Source organism: Cladophialophora immunda (genome assembly GCF_000835495.1).
Source record: "Cladophialophora immunda strain CBS 83496 unplaced genomic scaffold supercont1.2, whole genome shotgun sequence".
Taxonomy (NCBI): Eukaryota; Fungi; Ascomycota; class Eurotiomycetes; order Chaetothyriales; family Herpotrichiellaceae; genus Cladophialophora; species Cladophialophora immunda.
In genome coordinates this window covers 6,343,368-6,358,913 of record NW_015622542.1, presented here as the reverse complement: position 1 = coordinate 6,358,913, position 15,546 = coordinate 6,343,368, and the positions used below count along the sequence as shown (strand labels likewise).

The 15,546-nt window shown below is 53.0% G+C and overlaps 5 protein-coding genes across 5 annotated transcripts; 3 read left to right on the top strand and 2 right to left on the bottom strand.

Annotated features, from left to right (window-relative positions):
• Position 1: 1 nt before the first annotated feature.
• PV07_04382 (uncharacterized protein) lies at positions 2-1,922 on the bottom strand (the record flags this gene model as incomplete). The annotated part of the gene is made up of 3 exons (XM_016391182.1): positions 2-1,000; positions 1,053-1,551; positions 1,669-1,922. 3 exons carry the CDS (start codon positions 1,920-1,922, stop codon positions 2-4), a joined length of 1,752 nt encoding a protein of 583 aa, XP_016253084.1.
• Positions 1,923-1,927: 5 nt separating this feature from the next.
• On the bottom strand, positions 1,928-3,667 carry PV07_04381 (dihydropteroate synthase; the record flags this gene model as incomplete). Its single annotated transcript, XM_016391181.1, has 2 exons — positions 1,928-2,930; positions 2,976-3,667. The coding sequence occupies 2 exons, from the start codon at positions 3,665-3,667 to the stop codon at positions 1,928-1,930; spliced, it is 1,695 nt and encodes a 564-aa protein (XP_016253083.1).
• A 322-nt stretch (positions 3,668-3,989) lies between these two features.
• PV07_04380 (uncharacterized protein) lies at positions 3,990-6,283 on the top strand. The gene is made up of 7 exons (XM_016391180.1): positions 3,990-4,620; positions 4,675-4,802; positions 4,855-4,925; positions 4,987-5,054; positions 5,112-5,204; positions 5,264-5,635; positions 5,727-6,283. Exons 1-7 carry the CDS (start codon positions 4,474-4,476, stop codon positions 5,925-5,927), a joined length of 1,080 nt encoding a protein of 359 aa, XP_016253082.1. The 5' UTR covers positions 3,990-4,473; the 3' UTR covers positions 5,928-6,283.
• Positions 6,284-11,224: 4,941 nt separating this feature from the next.
• On the top strand, positions 11,225-12,688 carry PV07_04379 (eukaryotic translation initiation factor 3 subunit G). The gene is made up of 3 exons (XM_016391179.1): positions 11,225-11,319; positions 11,395-12,055; positions 12,126-12,688. Exons 1-3 carry the CDS (start codon positions 11,303-11,305, stop codon positions 12,348-12,350), a joined length of 903 nt encoding a protein of 300 aa, XP_016253081.1. The 5' UTR covers positions 11,225-11,302; the 3' UTR covers positions 12,351-12,688.
• Positions 12,689-13,966: 1,278 nt separating this feature from the next.
• Positions 13,967-14,200, top strand: PV07_04378 (uncharacterized protein; the record flags this gene model as incomplete). The annotated part of the gene is made up of 1 exon (XM_016391178.1): positions 13,967-14,200. One exon carries the CDS (start codon positions 13,967-13,969, stop codon positions 14,198-14,200), a length of 234 nt encoding a protein of 77 aa, XP_016253080.1.
• Between the last annotated feature and the right edge of the window lie 1,346 nt (positions 14,201-15,546).

Genomic DNA, 15,546 nt, shown 5'->3' with positions numbered 1-15,546 from the left:
TCTATCTCTCACCCAGCTGTCTCTTGTTCTTCTTCAACATCCTCGGCCGGCCGCCAACATACAGGAAGCTCAAGACGGCCGTGATGCCCGCAATGCATGCAACCACCACGTTCATGTTCGCATACCCTATCCTGTCTCTCAAGGTCCCGCTCAAGATGGGTCCGATGGTCAACCCGGCGGAGAACACCAGGGAGTTGAAGCCGTAAAGTTGAGCGTAGGGCCCGTTCTCGCCAAAGAGGCCCGGGTTGGCCTTGTCGTACTTTTGCACGACGTCCGAGGCCTCGACAATGGACGGGGACCCGATGATCGCGAGGCCGATTCCATTGAGGGCGAGAAGCGCCGAGTATAAGACGACGTTGGCGGTACGGGAAGGTGCGATTTGTGATGAGGGCAGGCGGAGCAGTACCAGGGTCGGGACGAGGTAGCCGAAACCGAGGACCGCAGCTGGTTTGGTGCCATATTTGTCGACAGCCCAGCCGGCTATGGGACCGAGTAGGAGGTATGGAATGTCAAGGCCGATGAAGAGGAGACCGGCTTGTAAGGAATCGAATTCGAACAGTGTTTGGGCCTCGGTGGGAATCGTGGCGTCGAAGGTGGCGAGGAGGGCCGCTTGGACGAATGCAAGGAGCAGAGCAACGAGAAGCCGGGGGTCGGATAGGCAGTAGAGGATGGGCAGAGTTCGGATCAGTCTGTTTTGACCTTCTGGGATGCGGTAGTTATCTTCCCCCTTCTTTGGCAACAGAGGTTCCTCTTCGCTGCGATCGTCTCCGCTATCCATTCCTTCCGCTCGCGCTTCGGCGTCACGGGGGTTTTGAATTTCTGCAAGGGATTTGTCGTATTTCACTGCGACTTTCTTCTCAATCACCAGGATCCGCATGATGAAGTCGACGCCTAAGAATGCTGCACCTAACCCAAACACTCCCCCATAGCCGGTCTTGCGGTATAGGACTCCTCCGAGAACAGGAGCCGCCAGCTCGCCGACCGATATGAAGGAGAAAATCTGCAGCCCGCATGAGACCATGTTCCCGTAGCAATCCAGCCAGCACACTCACCGTTCCAATTACTTTGCCAAGGTTCTGAGGGCCCACGGTATCTAGTACCATGGCCAAACCCACGGTCCAGACAACAGCGGCACTGGTCCCTTGCAGAAGCCTGGCTACAATAAGCGCAGGGATATTCTGACCCAGAGCTAGCATGATGGTAGCGGCGAGTAACGCGGCAAGTCCACAAAGAAAGGGTGTCCGTCGAGCATTGGTGCGGTCGGCGACAATGCCCACGGGGATGGAGAAGACGACACTAGCGCCAGCATAGGCGGCCAGAAGCCCAGACACCCAGGATTGAATTTTGTCCTCAGGGAGATGTATACGCTCTTCGAGCATGAAGGGGAGTACAGGGACGACAAGTCCATAGAGAAAAAGGTCGGTGAAAAGACCGATGGCCACTGTGGAGATGATGAAAAGAGTGCTTGCTCGCCAGCGGAGGCCTATGGGATGATCGTCGGAAGGCATGTTGTGGAAGTATGCTGAAGCGAATGTTTCGGGGTACGGATTACTGGTTAATGCAGATGAGTGAGAATGTATCCCAACGCGAAGAAGGAAAAAGAGAATTTGATGATTGTCATTCAATATAGGAAATTGAAAGGCAGTGATGGCGGACAGTGGTTCGTACCTGCGTGAAGATCGATTGGTCATGACCTCATCATTGTCGACCGGCCAAGAACTCCCGAGGCTGTCGCAGCCTTGCCACACCCGGCCTCGTCGACATGTTGAGCCCGCGGTTTGCACTTTCGAGAGCTGCAGAATCCGTGGTGTACATTTGTCATAAAGACCTAGACAATCTGTCCAGCTCAGAGTGGCACCGAGGGTCTTGCTACATGGCGGTGCTGCAATGTGATTTCTGCGGGTCCTACGCGTGCAGGCCATCCGCTTCAGGGGCGTCGATAAATCGCGTCTGCCATCTTGGTGACCTGAACCATTTCGCGAACATCGTGTATCCGCACAATATCTGCGCCGCCCTCGATGCTGGCCGTGACAGCGGCTGCAGTACCATAGCTCCGCCCGGAAGCCTCCGCCACGCCGGTGACACTACCGACGAACCCCTTGCGGCTTGGACCCATAAGCCAAGGGAAATTCCTGAACGTAGGAGCATATTCTGCTTGCTCTCGCAGTTGCTGGAGACTCCTTAGGAGTTCGAGATTCTGTTCCTGGTCCTTTGCGAAGCCCAAGCCCGGATCGAGGATGATCCGCCAAGGAGGAATCCCGGCGGCAAGAGCAGCCTGAAGACGCTCGCAAAGTTCTCGGGCTACTCCATTGGTGACCCCATCCGGATAATCGGTAAGTTTTGTCATTGTGTGTGGATCTCCTCTCATATGCATAAGGACGATAGTCTTTCCCAACTCGGCCACAGTCGACAGCATTTGAGGGTCTAATAGCCCTGCCGAGACGTCATTGATGATGTCTGCACCAGCAAGAATGGTCTGCCGGGCTACGTCGGAGTGAAAAGTGTCGATGCTGATGGCGACATTTTCCGCTTCCTTCATCTCTCTGATAACCCGGACAATGGGAAGGATGCGCTCGACCTCTTCCTGAGGTCCAAGGTAGTCAGCTTTGGGGCGAGTGCTTTGTCCACCAACGTCAATGATGCTGGCCCCTGCGGCAATGAAACTCGCAACGGTTGTTTTTATTGATTCAGCACCTTTGGCCGCGTGCACTCCTCCGTCGGAGAAAGAGTCTGGGGTCAGGTTCAAAATGGCCATAACATGAGTCTTGCGAGTGACATCGTGAGTGCGGACGAGGGGCATTTGTGGCCTTAGAACAGTGACTGGGGACATAGTAGTATCTCTCTCTGCAAGACCCTCCAATAGTTGACTTATTTGGCGATATGGAGCAGTTGGTGAGAAGTCCGCGGGAAGATGCTCGTGGGGGAGTATACTAGCAAAGGTCAGCTTTGGCGAGCACGATACAGCCCAGACTTACTCTGCGAGAGGCCTGAGAACGAATTCCCTTTCTAGCATCAGCATATGCGGAATATTGAGACGGGGGTGCTTGAAATAGTCGTGGTTATAGAGGATGATATCAAGGTCAAGTGTCCTAGGTCCTTTATCAATCAAGCGTTTCCGGCCCAGGTCATTCTCGATTGCTTGCAAGACATCCAACAACTGTAGCGGTTCAAGACTGGTCTCGATCTGACATACGCCATTCAGAAAGGTGTCTTGATCATCGTAGTACATGGGCTTGGTCTCGTAGAGGGAGCTCAGCTTGAGAACCCGGAGGTCATTTTCCCTCATCTTAAAGAGTCCGGCTTCGATGTTGGCAAGCCGATCCCCTAGATTACTACCAAACGCCACCACAGCTTTGTTTAAAGAACCTGGAGCCGAAGTTGAGGGCTTCATATTTGCATTGGTCTGGCTGAGAGGACGATACGCGGTCAAGGAAAACGAGTTGGCCTGCAAGGGGTATTGTAGCAAAGTAGAATTCCTAACGATTCTTCTCGGGGAGGCGGACAGGGTCAGAAATGCGCGTTGGCGCACATTCGACCGCAGGCTGAACTGGATCTTACTTGCATATAGATCGTGTTGGATCGCTGGAGACCATGCGTGATTGGAGAAGGTAGGCAAACTCCGGATGCGAGGAACCCGGCTAAAAGTGGTGAGTAGATCGATGGGCATATGGGGTTAATCTGACGATGGAGACGGGGCAAAGAGATGGAGACAGAAGGAGATTGGCTATTGGCAGGAGCCAGCACGCAACAAGTACTGGACCAACCGAGTCGAAGGTGATATCGAGTAGCTCTACCAGGGCATATGCTCCCCATGCCGTATTGTCGAGACAAGAAAAATTGAGCCTCCGAGCCTCGTGGCGCTCCGCCCGGAGCCCAAAGCGGCATCTTAACCGAGTCGGGCGAGGCCCTCCGCATCTCGAGTCTTGGCACCGGATAAGGGACATTGGCGACGGGGTCCCGCCCTGCTTCAATCCGGCCGCACCTGGTGAAGCATGTGAGGTTCTCCAGCGAAAAACAGCCTCTCAAGCCGAGACCGTCAGGTGTCTCACAGCACCCCTCGAACCACGTCGTATCAGGGGCGTATTCCGCGCAGAGTGTGGAGGAGTTGTGGGCGAGTGGGGACTGATTTGCCCAGAATCGGGGAGATGCCTCGGTACTTGGGAAGCGGCCTCACATCCTGCGCTGCCACCGCTTCCACACGCTCGCATCCAATACTGCATTCGCCTTAATCTTCTTTCTTCTCCCTCAGTTTTTGTTGATTACTTTGCGCCCTTCGGCTATTTCTTCTCTGAACAATCCTCTGGACCTTCGTTGTGTGCAGATATATCTTCGTTTTGAGCCTCCGCAGCTTCGTCGATTCGTCTGTGCATCCAGATATCGATCCCAGATTCCTTCAATCCAACTTCTTCGAAAACATCCTTCCCAGATCTCCTGCGTCTCTCACCATCTCTGTGCCTATCCATCTAGTTCAAAATGTCGTCTCCTCAGCAACTCCGAACCACGACCACGGATCTCCTGAAGATCAAACATCCAGTTCTGCTGGCTGGTATGAACGTGGCGGCTGGCCCTAAATTGGCTGCCGCAGTCACCAATGCCGGAGGCCTTGGTGTTATTGGTGGTGTAAGAAAGGACATTGAAACTCATACTTTGATGGACACGTGCTGATGTGTATAGGTCGGCTATACCCCAGACATGCTCCGGGAACAGGTTGCCGAGCTCAAGAGCTATCTGAACGACAAGAACGCCCCCTTCGGTGTCGACCTTCTCCTTCCTCAAGTCGGTGGGAGCGCAAGAAAGACAAAGTGAGAGATTGCCATAACCACACGTATGAGGCGATTACTGATGGCCTTGTAGCTACGACTATACCAAGGGCAAGCTCAACGAATTGATTGACATCATCATTGACTCTGGCGCGAAGCTCTTCGGTAAGGGCGGCTTCTGGCCCAACTCTCGTGCCTGGTAATTGGTGTTGACTGTTTGCGATAGTCTCAGCCGTGGGTGTTCCTCCAAAGGAAGTTGTGGACAAGCTCCACAGAAACGGCATCCTCTACATGGTGAGCCGCCACGAAACCCGTCCATTGGGGTGATCTGGCTAACTAGTTCCTCCTCAGAATATGATTGGCCACGTCAAGCACGTGAAGAAATGCCTTGACCTTGGTGTCGACTTAATATGTGCCCAGGGTGGTGAAGGCGGCGGTCACACCGTAAGAATCCAGCGTCCTCTCTCACCTCTTGTACGCGGATCAACTGACCAGCTCAACAGGGTGATACCCCCACCTCAGTGCTCATCCCCGCTGTCGCCAAACTCTGCGCGGAAGCTCCGCCATCGAAATTCACCGGCCAGCCCGTGCAATGCATTGCGGCAGGAGGTATCTTCTGCGGCGCATCTCTGGCATCGGCTCTGATGCTCGGTGCCTCCGCCGTCTGGGTCGGAACACGCTTTGTGCTCTCCGAGGAAGCTGGTGCACCCAAAGCACATCAGGAAGCCGTCCGGACTGCCGGCTTCGATGACAACATTCGAACCATCATTTTCACTGGGCGGCCTCTCCGGGTGAGGGCCAACGAGTACATCAAGAACTGGGAGGAGAACCGGCAATCCGAGATCAAGGCGCTGACTGAGAAGGGTGTTATTCCGGTATGCTCCTCCCCTAATTAACATCACTATTTGATCTCCCCTTGTTTTCTCCAACCCCATGATTACTGACAACTCTGGTTTTCCTGTATAGGTTGAACACGACTTCGAGACCAAGGGCGATGACCTCTCCGACGAGGACATGGAGAACGCCCGCCCCTTCCTGATGGGCAAGGCCGCCGCCGTGGTCAACGAGAAGAAGTCCGCCCGTGAAATCGTCGACGAGTTCGTCAACGACGCCGTCAAGTGTCTGCAGACGGGCAACGCCTTGATCGTCTCCAAGAGCAAGCTATGAACGCTCCATGTGGGGAGTCGGGGTCGGAAGCAGAGCTAAGACGGGGCAGGGTATGGAGGAGGTAGACAGCGGGCGGGCGTGGCTGATGTAGGCTGCCATTTTCTGTAGGCTCGTTTCATGGCGCATAAGCAAAATTGTTGGGCCGCGGTGCCGCGAATGGCTCTTGCTTTATGCTCCTGTCCAATGTCTTTGTTTGACACTGATCCTTTTTTTTTCGATTTTTCGCTCTACGGACCCTCTGTTGCTCGATTAGAACGCGGTTCACGTCGCTTGCTCTCTCGCCTGTAGGCTTATCACATTATCACCCCAAATAGGCCGAGAGTGCTGGACCCCCCAAAAAACTAGGCGAAGGGAGCGCTATTATGTATTGTATTCAACCGTGTTCGAATGGCTAGACACACTGCATTTCGCTACCTCATCCAAGTAGCCCAATCACTCGTCGTACGGAGAGCTCGTCCTATTCGACATTATGTCTTGTAACCCACGTTTTGAAGCTCACAGAAAACCCTCCTTGTCGTCACATTTCCGTGTCAGCCCCAAGTATATGCTCCCGGAGTTCTGGCTCCTTTCTAGCCCGGGCATTTGAATCTGCTTTGCTGCCATGAGTGTGCTCTTTGCTGTATCTCTTTCTCTTCAGCTCCACTTGTGATTGTGCGTGAGGTGTAACCGTCACCAAGGATCTTGTACGTGTCTCCGATCGGAAAACCCACTTCCCACGCTGACTGAATGCGCGGGTTTCCGGCAGGCGAGGTGGATCTGCGTTGAACGGGTTGCGAATCAGTAAAACTCGGCTTCGACACTGCCGTACTGTTTCCCCAGATGCCACAGGGAGAATTCCATGTGCCCTGAGAAGAACGCGACCTTGATTTGAAAATCCAGCGCATAGTATTTCCGCTCATCCTTTCCCTTCTCGACCGGAATTTTGCTATGGTTGATGGCAGAAAGATCAGCAGTTAGAGTCACAAGCTCCTTTGCTTCTTCTTGATGTCAGTTTGATCTCTTGAGAGAAATGGCGATAGTTTCCAGGGGGTTCGTACCTTCACACGGGAACCTTGGTGCTGCCTCATCCTCCTCAGGAATAAAGGTGTACAGAGTGTAGGATCGGACCGGAAATCGACCCTTGGAGATCTGTCTCCTCTCCAGCCAGCGAGTGACAAGGGGGTTGTCTTGATCAACCTCGTCGCCCTGCATTCACATTAACTTTCTATCACCTCACTTATTCGATCGGTACGGATCATACTCTCTTCACAAACCATTTCATCGCGGTGACCCTGTAACATCCATCAAACGAGTCCCACCGCCTACGCAATTCAGCCAATGTTCGCAGGAAGCAGGACAATCACTTACGTTTCGAGACCTATGTGGTCGGAAGCGCCGTATCTCTCGCTACATGTCATTCCATATGCACGGCGGGCTTTTCTCGAAGCGATATTGACTCTCAATTCCTCAGGTGTCGTATCATGAAGGGCGTATAGTAAAGCTCCCCGGACAACAGCAGTCCAACCATACGCAGGTTGCATGATGTCGATGTTCTCTCCAATGACCTGCTGAATACAACTGCGAAGATAAGGAGACTGGCCGAAGCCTCCGACAAGGATAACTGCCCTTGCCGTCTTGGACTGTTGCAGCTGGGATTTGACAAGAGTTGTGATGGCGGTCATGACTGGTTTGAAGAGGTCTTTGAGGACGGCTGCCTTGATTGTGAGCTTCTGACGCTTGATTCCTTTCTCGGCATTGTCCATTAGCCCAGGAACGCGGACGATGATGCTTTCCTCTTGACCCGTAATCGGCGCTTCGTGATGTTCTCGAACTCATTCAAAGCGTCTTCCAATGTATCCTCATCGAACCCATCGAGGTCACTGAGATTTTCTTCTAGGTACTTTCGAAAAATGCGATTCAAGAATGTACTCCCGCAGGCACCTCCGCCGCTAGGCACTGCCTCTCGCACCTTGACTGTAGGCTTGAGCGACACGATGGCGTATGTAATCAGATCAACGGTGCCGCCTCCTGCATCGCAGAGAACGAAGCTGTCGCCCACTTGAAGGCTGTGTGGATCCATCGCATCGAGAGCGTAAATCACTGCAGCTTCCGGTTCCGAAACAATTCGAATATCCTGTCCCATTCCGGCGTCAAAGGCACATCGTTGGGTTTTAGCTTTCGCAGCATCACTCCAGATGGCCGGGACGGTAATGGTATAACGAAGCGGAGTGGTATTCACGATGCTGTCTCCGAGTTTTCGTCTAAGTATCTTTTCAGTATGATGATGAAGCTTTGCAAGATAATCCGTTGCTAATTTGATTGCGCTCGGCTTATTGTTGTATCCCGAAGGTAGAGCTTTGGGGTCGGGATAGTCAACGGCCAGAAGAGACACTTCATTCTGCTTCTGGCTGGGATCGAGACCAAGCTTGAACCACTGGTAGCGACCATTCTCCTCAGGAACTCCGAAACCCCACAGACACTCATTACCGACGTAGCAGAGCTGGGTTGGAACCTTTTCGCTGGTTTGTCCCTCAAGTGAGCCGTCCCGGTCAGGCCACTGAATGATTGCAGTTTGTATATCTGGCTGTTACTCCGATCAGTAAGACTAATCCCAGGGACCAGGGTCACTTCTCCATGACTTACACGAGCAGTCTGAGCCCATGCCACTCCAGAAAAAGTGGTGCCAAAGTCAACACCGACGAGTATCTGGCGAGAACTTCGAGCAGCCGCTCCAGACTTCCGATTTCGTTTTGGAGCCATGAGTCGTAGCTACTGCCGACAAAAGCTTTAGGATCTTTGGAGAATGTCAAAAGACATAGAATGCTGAGATGAAGAATGTTGAATGCGATTTGGAAGTTGTAGCTTATGGCCTGGCGCAAGGAAGTAGTGGCAGGGGCTTGAGTGTGGACGTAAAGTGAATAATTGCTTGGTCCACTGCTCACAACGGTCGAGGTGAGGAATGACTGAGGAGTCAGTGAAAGAGAGTGTTGTGAGAGATCAATTCTTCTGCAGTCTTTCAGAGTAAACTTTTCTCCGTCCTCTCAGATTTCATCCACCCATTGTGACCCTCTCGAAACATCCCACTCTCTGCTCCTTAGTGAGTGGCGTGCTTCGATTACCTTTCATCCCATATTTTGAAACGCCTTGCAGACAAAGGATTCTCATCGACTGATCTGAATCGTCACTGTCCCCTCTCAAACACAATGGCTAGGGAACATGAGTCCGCTGCTCCAAATACCGCCCACAAGAATAAAATCATAGAGGTTGCCGATGGATCATCAAGAATTAAAGACAGAGGTTCCAGGCAACGCCATTCATCCACTCGGGAGCTTCGAGAGCACCCAAGGAGACACCAGGTCCATGAGATGGCATCATCGAACAAAGCAGTTGTGGAAATACCGAACAGCCTTGCAGGAAGGAGAGTCGCAGGCAACTCGATGACTGACTCGGTGCGCAAGTTTTTGGCCTTCCCGAGTGGTGCGAGCAGCCTGCAACAGTCAGAAGATCGCGAACGATACGAACGCTCTTACCGTGGACCTGATCCCGGAAGACAAGAAATCACCATGCCTGGCGATTTTCTACGTGCTGATTTGGTGCATCCCACCGCGGGTCGCGAGCCCATAACAGCTCCCCAGGCAAAAGGCATGGAGGGAGACAAGGCGGCAAATACTGCACCAAAAAGAGACCCACAACTCAAGGTTGCTGCGCTTGCAAGAGAAAATGATCGACTTGAGCAGGAGCTCGAAACTCAGCAAGAGGTGTTGGAACGGTGTCAAAGCGAACACGAAGTCTACGTTTGGCAGACTAGAGCGATGATCAAAAATGACCGCTCCCAGATCGCAAATTTGCAACGTGAGCTGCAAAAATTAAGACATGAGAAAGAGGGTTTGTTGCAGAATCTGGAGAGCTGCAAGGACCGCATCTTCAATATGCTACCGGTGGAAGGGATGGCCGATACTCAACTGCAGAATCAGTACAGTACGTTGTGCAAAACCATCGAATATTGGCTGGACACTCAATTTGGTAATGCAGACGGCTTTATCGCTGCTCTTGCCAGTGTTGGAAAGAAAAGAGGTCGAGGAAATTTGGTGATGGAATGTCTAACGGAATCATTGGTGAATCTCGTGGATGAGAACCGAAACCTGGAGATTCCGATAATGCAGGGACTGGTTTATTTTTATCTGCATGAGGAGCTGCTGACAGCGCACAAAATCTTTCCAGGTCTCGACCAGGGCACGGAAGAATGTCTGGGAATGGTCATTGACGGACTTAATGCCCTGAAGCCCGCAAAGGGTAAGCGATTCCCGGTTGATGCTGCGTCGTGACTAACCCGGGGCAGATAAGGATGCTATCGTGATGTGGCGCGTTGATCTGCAACGATCTTTAAACGTCAACGAAGGGTTCAAGGACCTGCGCGAAGAGAGATTGAGCGAGATTGAATCGGACATTATGCATTGTCCAATGCTATTGAAAGAGAGGGGGCTTCTTGACTGTTCCAAAGATCCGATGGCATGCCGTCAAATCGTCAAAGAAGCCGCCGATCTAGCCAACAATATCAGGCAGTCGACGGCCGAATACGAATTCGACTTCACTGTCGATTCTCAGTTGATCGAGGAGAAAGTTAAAGATTTCATGATTATTGATTGCGACACTGGCTCTACCTTGGGTTATTCCGCTGTTCCAGTCGCAGGTCCTGGCGGTAGAGTGGGACATGTTCTGTTCTTGGTGTATCCTGCATTTGTGCGCAAATCTGCGGACTCCAGCAAGAGGATTGTGCTCGTCAAACCCACAATTGTGGTGAAGTTCGATCAGCCGGTTCGGCGTGGCAAAAAGAGCAAATCGTCTCATTGAAAGAGGGAAGACACGAACTCACTGGGATTCAAGGAGGGCGAGATTTTCAAGAGAATTCGTCTGACGTGCAGAATACAGGCTGAGAGAGATTCGCTGGCTGAGAACTCTACGCTCGACAGAGCGGTGCGAAGGCTGGCTGGTGGCTGATGTGTAAGGTACGGGGCAAGGGTGGCAAATGAATTCGAGTCCATAGAGCTATGATCGAGCAGGGTGTACATGGACTCGTATGGCCAAACGGGTCATGAGCATAGCAACAATGAACAACATTCCGCCCAGCTTGGAAGCATCATGTCTAGGCCAAGTTCAGGAACGTATGTAGTTTGGTCAGCCTCGCCACCACTCGTGGAGGCAACTTGCCATTACCTAATGGAGCCTCGCGCCACTTGGCAGGGCTAAACCTCTTTTGGCGCTGCATGCGCAGTGCACGCGAAAATGTGCGGATGGCAGTTCTATGACCTTTGCCTTCCATCCTCCTCAGACTCATACTTTGACGATATTCAGATTGCAAAGTTTCTGTTTACAAGGGAATAACACAATACACCAAGATGTCAAAGACCGCAACGTAAGTACCCTCCTGGTGTATCGTGATGATGAATTGGAAGAAAAGTTTCCTAACCAGCGATTTGGAAATCCACAGGCGCCCAGACTGGGCAGACGACGTCTCCGACTCGGAACAGATCAACGACCCCTCGGCGCTGCCCGCCCCTGTGACGACTGTGAACAAAGATGGGACGCGGACCACGGTGTTCTACCGCTTCAACGACCAGGGCCAGAAAGTGAAAGTTACACGCAAGACCCGCATCACCACCCACAAGGAAAAAGTCAACCCGGTCGTCGCTGAGCGACGCACCTGGGACAAATTCGGCCTCGAGAAGGGCAAGCCCAAGGGCCCCCAGCCCGACACCACCTCCGTGGGCGAGAACATCGTCTTCAGGCCGAGTCGGGACTGGAAGAATGTGCAGGCCGAAGAAGCCAAAGCAGGCGGCGGCAAGGCCGAGGAGAAGTCCATAAAGGAGCAACTGAGAGACAAGAAGGTCAAGTGTCGAATCTGTCAGGGCGAGCATTTCACAGCCAGATGTCCCTTCAAGGATACGATGGCGCCCGCGGACGACGGGACAACACCCGTGGCGGACCCCATGGCCGAGGATGATGAATCTGGGGCCAAGCCCCAGGGTGCGCTCGGAAGTGGCGGCAGCAGCTACGTACCACCACATCTCAGGAAAGGTGCCCAAGGAGCCGGGGAGAGGATGGGCGGAAAGTACGAGAGAGACGACTTGGCTACATTGCGAGTTACGAACGTGAGTTCCCCCGTCGACACGAATCCGTTGCTCTGGTCGTCTGGACGCATACTAACCATCAATTGAACAGGTCTCCGAAATGGCCGAAGAGCAAGAGCTCCGCGATCTCTTCGAGCGGTTCGGCCGTGTCACCCGAGTCTTCCTCGCCAAAGACAGAGATACTGGTCGTGCTAAGGGGTTTGCATTCATCTCCTTTGTGGACAGATCTGATGCCGCCAGAGCGTGTGAGAAGATGGACGGCTTCGGCTACAGGCACTTGATTCTGAGAGTGGAGTTTGCAAAGAGGACGACCTAGGAGACTATGACCATGACCATGCGCAGAGCTGGAGACGTAGCTGAAGTGTACGGCAAAAGGGGTCCACGAAATCATGAGGTTACAGTTTCGCAAAATGCGTGGACTTGGAATGGGAGGTGGACGGCCTTTCCGCAAATTACGCATTGCACTGTATGGACGGGACTTGTGATGAATAGCAAAAGGAACTTTATTGCATAGAATGCTCAAGATGATTAAAAGATAACCTGGCCTGATTCAACAGAAGGAAGTCCATCAATCCTCCATACACCGCGCCAGAGAAGACTGGTGATAGGATGGCTCGTTCCTGCAGTCGTCAGCTTGCACGAAGGCACCCGTTCCCTCAAACGAAAGGTCGGGGCATTGACGATATTGTCTTCAGCCCCATTCGCGCAGAGATTGCCTGAAATAGAATGCTCCAGCTTCCCGTGAGTTGCTTCTTACTCACCTTCAGGCAAGAGCGCCCCGTTGAGAGTGCGGAAGGAGTGGAACTAGATCACTCTCAAGAAGGAAAAGCAGGGGAATGGGTCAAAAGGGTTGGAAACAGTGCATTCACCCGAGGCTGGAGCCTGTAACAGTAGTTATTTGCAGTGCCACGTAGTCTCTATTGATAGTTCACAAACCTGGAAGCCCTGTGGGATTCAAAGCCTTGCTTCTAAGTCATGAGAAGGCTGTGTACAGAGGCCAGAAGAACTATGTTGATTTGCGTGGACTCGCCAGACAGCAGTAGGACGGGTCGCCCAAGTTGTTCGCAAAATTCTTTCCCGAAGGCTCATGGACCGCCCGAAGTAGGAAGCGAGAGATATGGAAACCATTCGCTCGAAACAAGGGTGGCGATGATCATGGTGGTGGCGAAAGACATAACGAATAGGATACCAGGTGATCAAACATGGCAGACTTCAAGTGAATCGATCGGCTGCATTGCGTCTTGCCTGTCGCCCAGGCGTGGATGGTCCTTCCAGCCTCCACAATGCACGCAAACGGGCTCGTACAAACACGTCAGCTTGTCCTTTCCGCCTGATCTTGCCCTTGCAGACTCAGATGTATGAGCGGTGCCGAAGCTTGACATCTCCAGGGTTCAGCGGAACCACGACGCAAGTTGCCTGGCATATGGGGTTCAGGTATCAACGTCGGTTTCTGTTATGGATACCGGCCAGCTGAGATCAAAATAGCCCGAAAAGGGAAACTATTCCAGGTCTGTCACTGCCCGATGGTCTTGGAAGAGGCGATGCCTTCTTGCTCCACGAACCAAGCAATTTTCTCGACGGTAGAGAGTATTTTGGACCTGCATCGGGGAAGAACGAGCCGGCGGCAACGGTTTTGTAGCCTGGCACCACATGCAACGATCAGGTTGGCAGGGGCGCGGCAATATCTGGATTGTCCATTTTCCAAGCATTATTCTAGAGAGATCATGTCCAGAATCATCATCGCCGCAGCAAAGGTGCAAAGTAGGGCCGAATGCCAACGTATGAAGCTATGCCAAATCAGAGCCAACCAGGCATTCCGGGGAGCCAGGGGAGCTGTGAGTCCATGCCAGGAAGAGTCTGTTCGCCTTTGTGGTGTCGACACCGTTCGGGGCACCCAAGACCGCCTCTAAAGTGGTGACACCACTGGGCACCATGAAAGACGAACTGGTGGTCCGAGCTGCAAAGAACGTAGATTTGGTGCAACCCGTCAAAGTTGCGGGATTTGTCAAGGCCAACAAAAGGCGAATCCAGGTTTCAGAGCGAAAGCGGTTGAGAGACCGTCAAGCTTGCCCTGGCTTCGCCCGAGCGGCCACAGAAGGGCCCTTTGTTGCAGGTTCGAAAGAACGGGAATCTTCCTTCACCGCCGTGGCCCAACCGTGCAGCTGAGATATGTCTTGCCATTTACGATCCCCGGCCAGTCAAAACTCCCTTTAGCTTGCTGTGCCTAGCAGAAGAAATGTGGTGTGTGCCCAACCAGTGTTTCGGCAGATCAAACATGCCGAGCGCAAGGAAAAGATGTACTTTGAAAGGATCGGCTGCGTGGTCAGGTATCAATCGATCTGTATCTAGACATCCTGGAGAATGCCTGCAGCAGAGGTAAGGGGCGCACCTCGTAGGGCGCATCCCACCAGGAATTGAGGATTGATCGCCCTATCCATGAGATTAGCAATCATCGACTCATTTGCACCTAGTAACTTGGCCTTTCCGCTCGTTCTGCCCCAAATCAGAAGAAATCTGGGCATATTGACAAGGCCGCCATGCGGAAGTGAAAAATGGAGCAATGTTACGGAAGGGGTGGTGGTGAGAATGCTGAAAGTCGAGACACAGAGTAGGGAGAGAGAGATGGAGAGCACAAAGGCGGCAGCAAGTCACCACTCGCTCACCCTTCCGCTCACCACTCTACCACTTCAACCACCTCAACCACCACTCACCATCATCAGATCCCAGACTCGAGCCACCGCATCCTGCTTTCTTCTCCTTTCGGTCCCTCCCTGACACCACCACCACCACCATGACCGCTTCCACCTCCATCTCCTCCTCTCTCGGCGGCAGCATCGTCAGCACCTCCCGCATAGCCCCATGTTCAGGCTGGCAGCCTTTTCTCGCCGCAACCAACTGGAGCGGTTTTGGCCAGGGCTAGATCATCCACTCCACGCGGCTCCGCCCCTTGCTCGACTTCCAAACTCGCCCCATGCTGCATATTCCGGAAATGCGCACGACATACTTGCAGATGACAACAGACTGCGGGCCGTGGCAGTCTGGTGGACTCTGGAAGACAATTGCCCACCGTTTGTAACCAATGGTTCACCGGGTTCGCAGATCCACTCTGCTCAATTTTGTCCCCTTTGAGGGCATCCAATTCGAGACCCTTTTGGTTCTGGACGGAGAGGCCAGCACTGGTGACCCTCTCGTTCCAGTTTGCGCCCAGCGTGTTTGGAGATCTCCGAAGCTTCAGCCTGCCGGTGAAGCAACGCCCCGTTGGCCCTCACCCACATCCTCCAACAAGCCCTGGACCATGTCGATCGAGCACCAGAGCCCTGATTCTTGTCGTTTACCTGAACTTCCCTCGAGCCAAAGAGTCCTCTGGCCACGCACCTTCGCAGCTGCCCGCACCTTTCTGGCCCATACCTGTCCAGTCGGAACATTTCCTTTTCGCCTGAGTGTTGTCGCGGAGTGCAGGGATACCGGGCAGCCCTGGCCCTGCCTTCGTTCATGTTGCGATTGGTTTGTTG

Excerpts from the sequence above, each read along its gene's own strand:
- PV07_04379 (XM_016391179.1), top strand. Across the intron at positions 12,056-12,125 it reads CTACATTGCGAGTTACGAAC|GTCTCCGAAATGGCCGAAGA; the intron begins GTGAGTTCCCCC and ends TCAATTGAACAG.
- PV07_04380 (XM_016391180.1), top strand. The coding sequence starts at position 4,474 with ATGTCGTCTCCTCAGCAACTCCGAACCACGACCACGGATCTCCTGAAG. Across the intron at positions 4,926-4,986 it reads CTCTGGCGCGAAGCTCTTCG|TCTCAGCCGTGGGTGTTCCT; the intron begins GTAAGGGCGGCT and ends TGTTTGCGATAG. Across the intron at positions 5,055-5,111 it reads GAAACGGCATCCTCTACATG|AATATGATTGGCCACGTCAA; the intron begins GTGAGCCGCCAC and ends GTTCCTCCTCAG.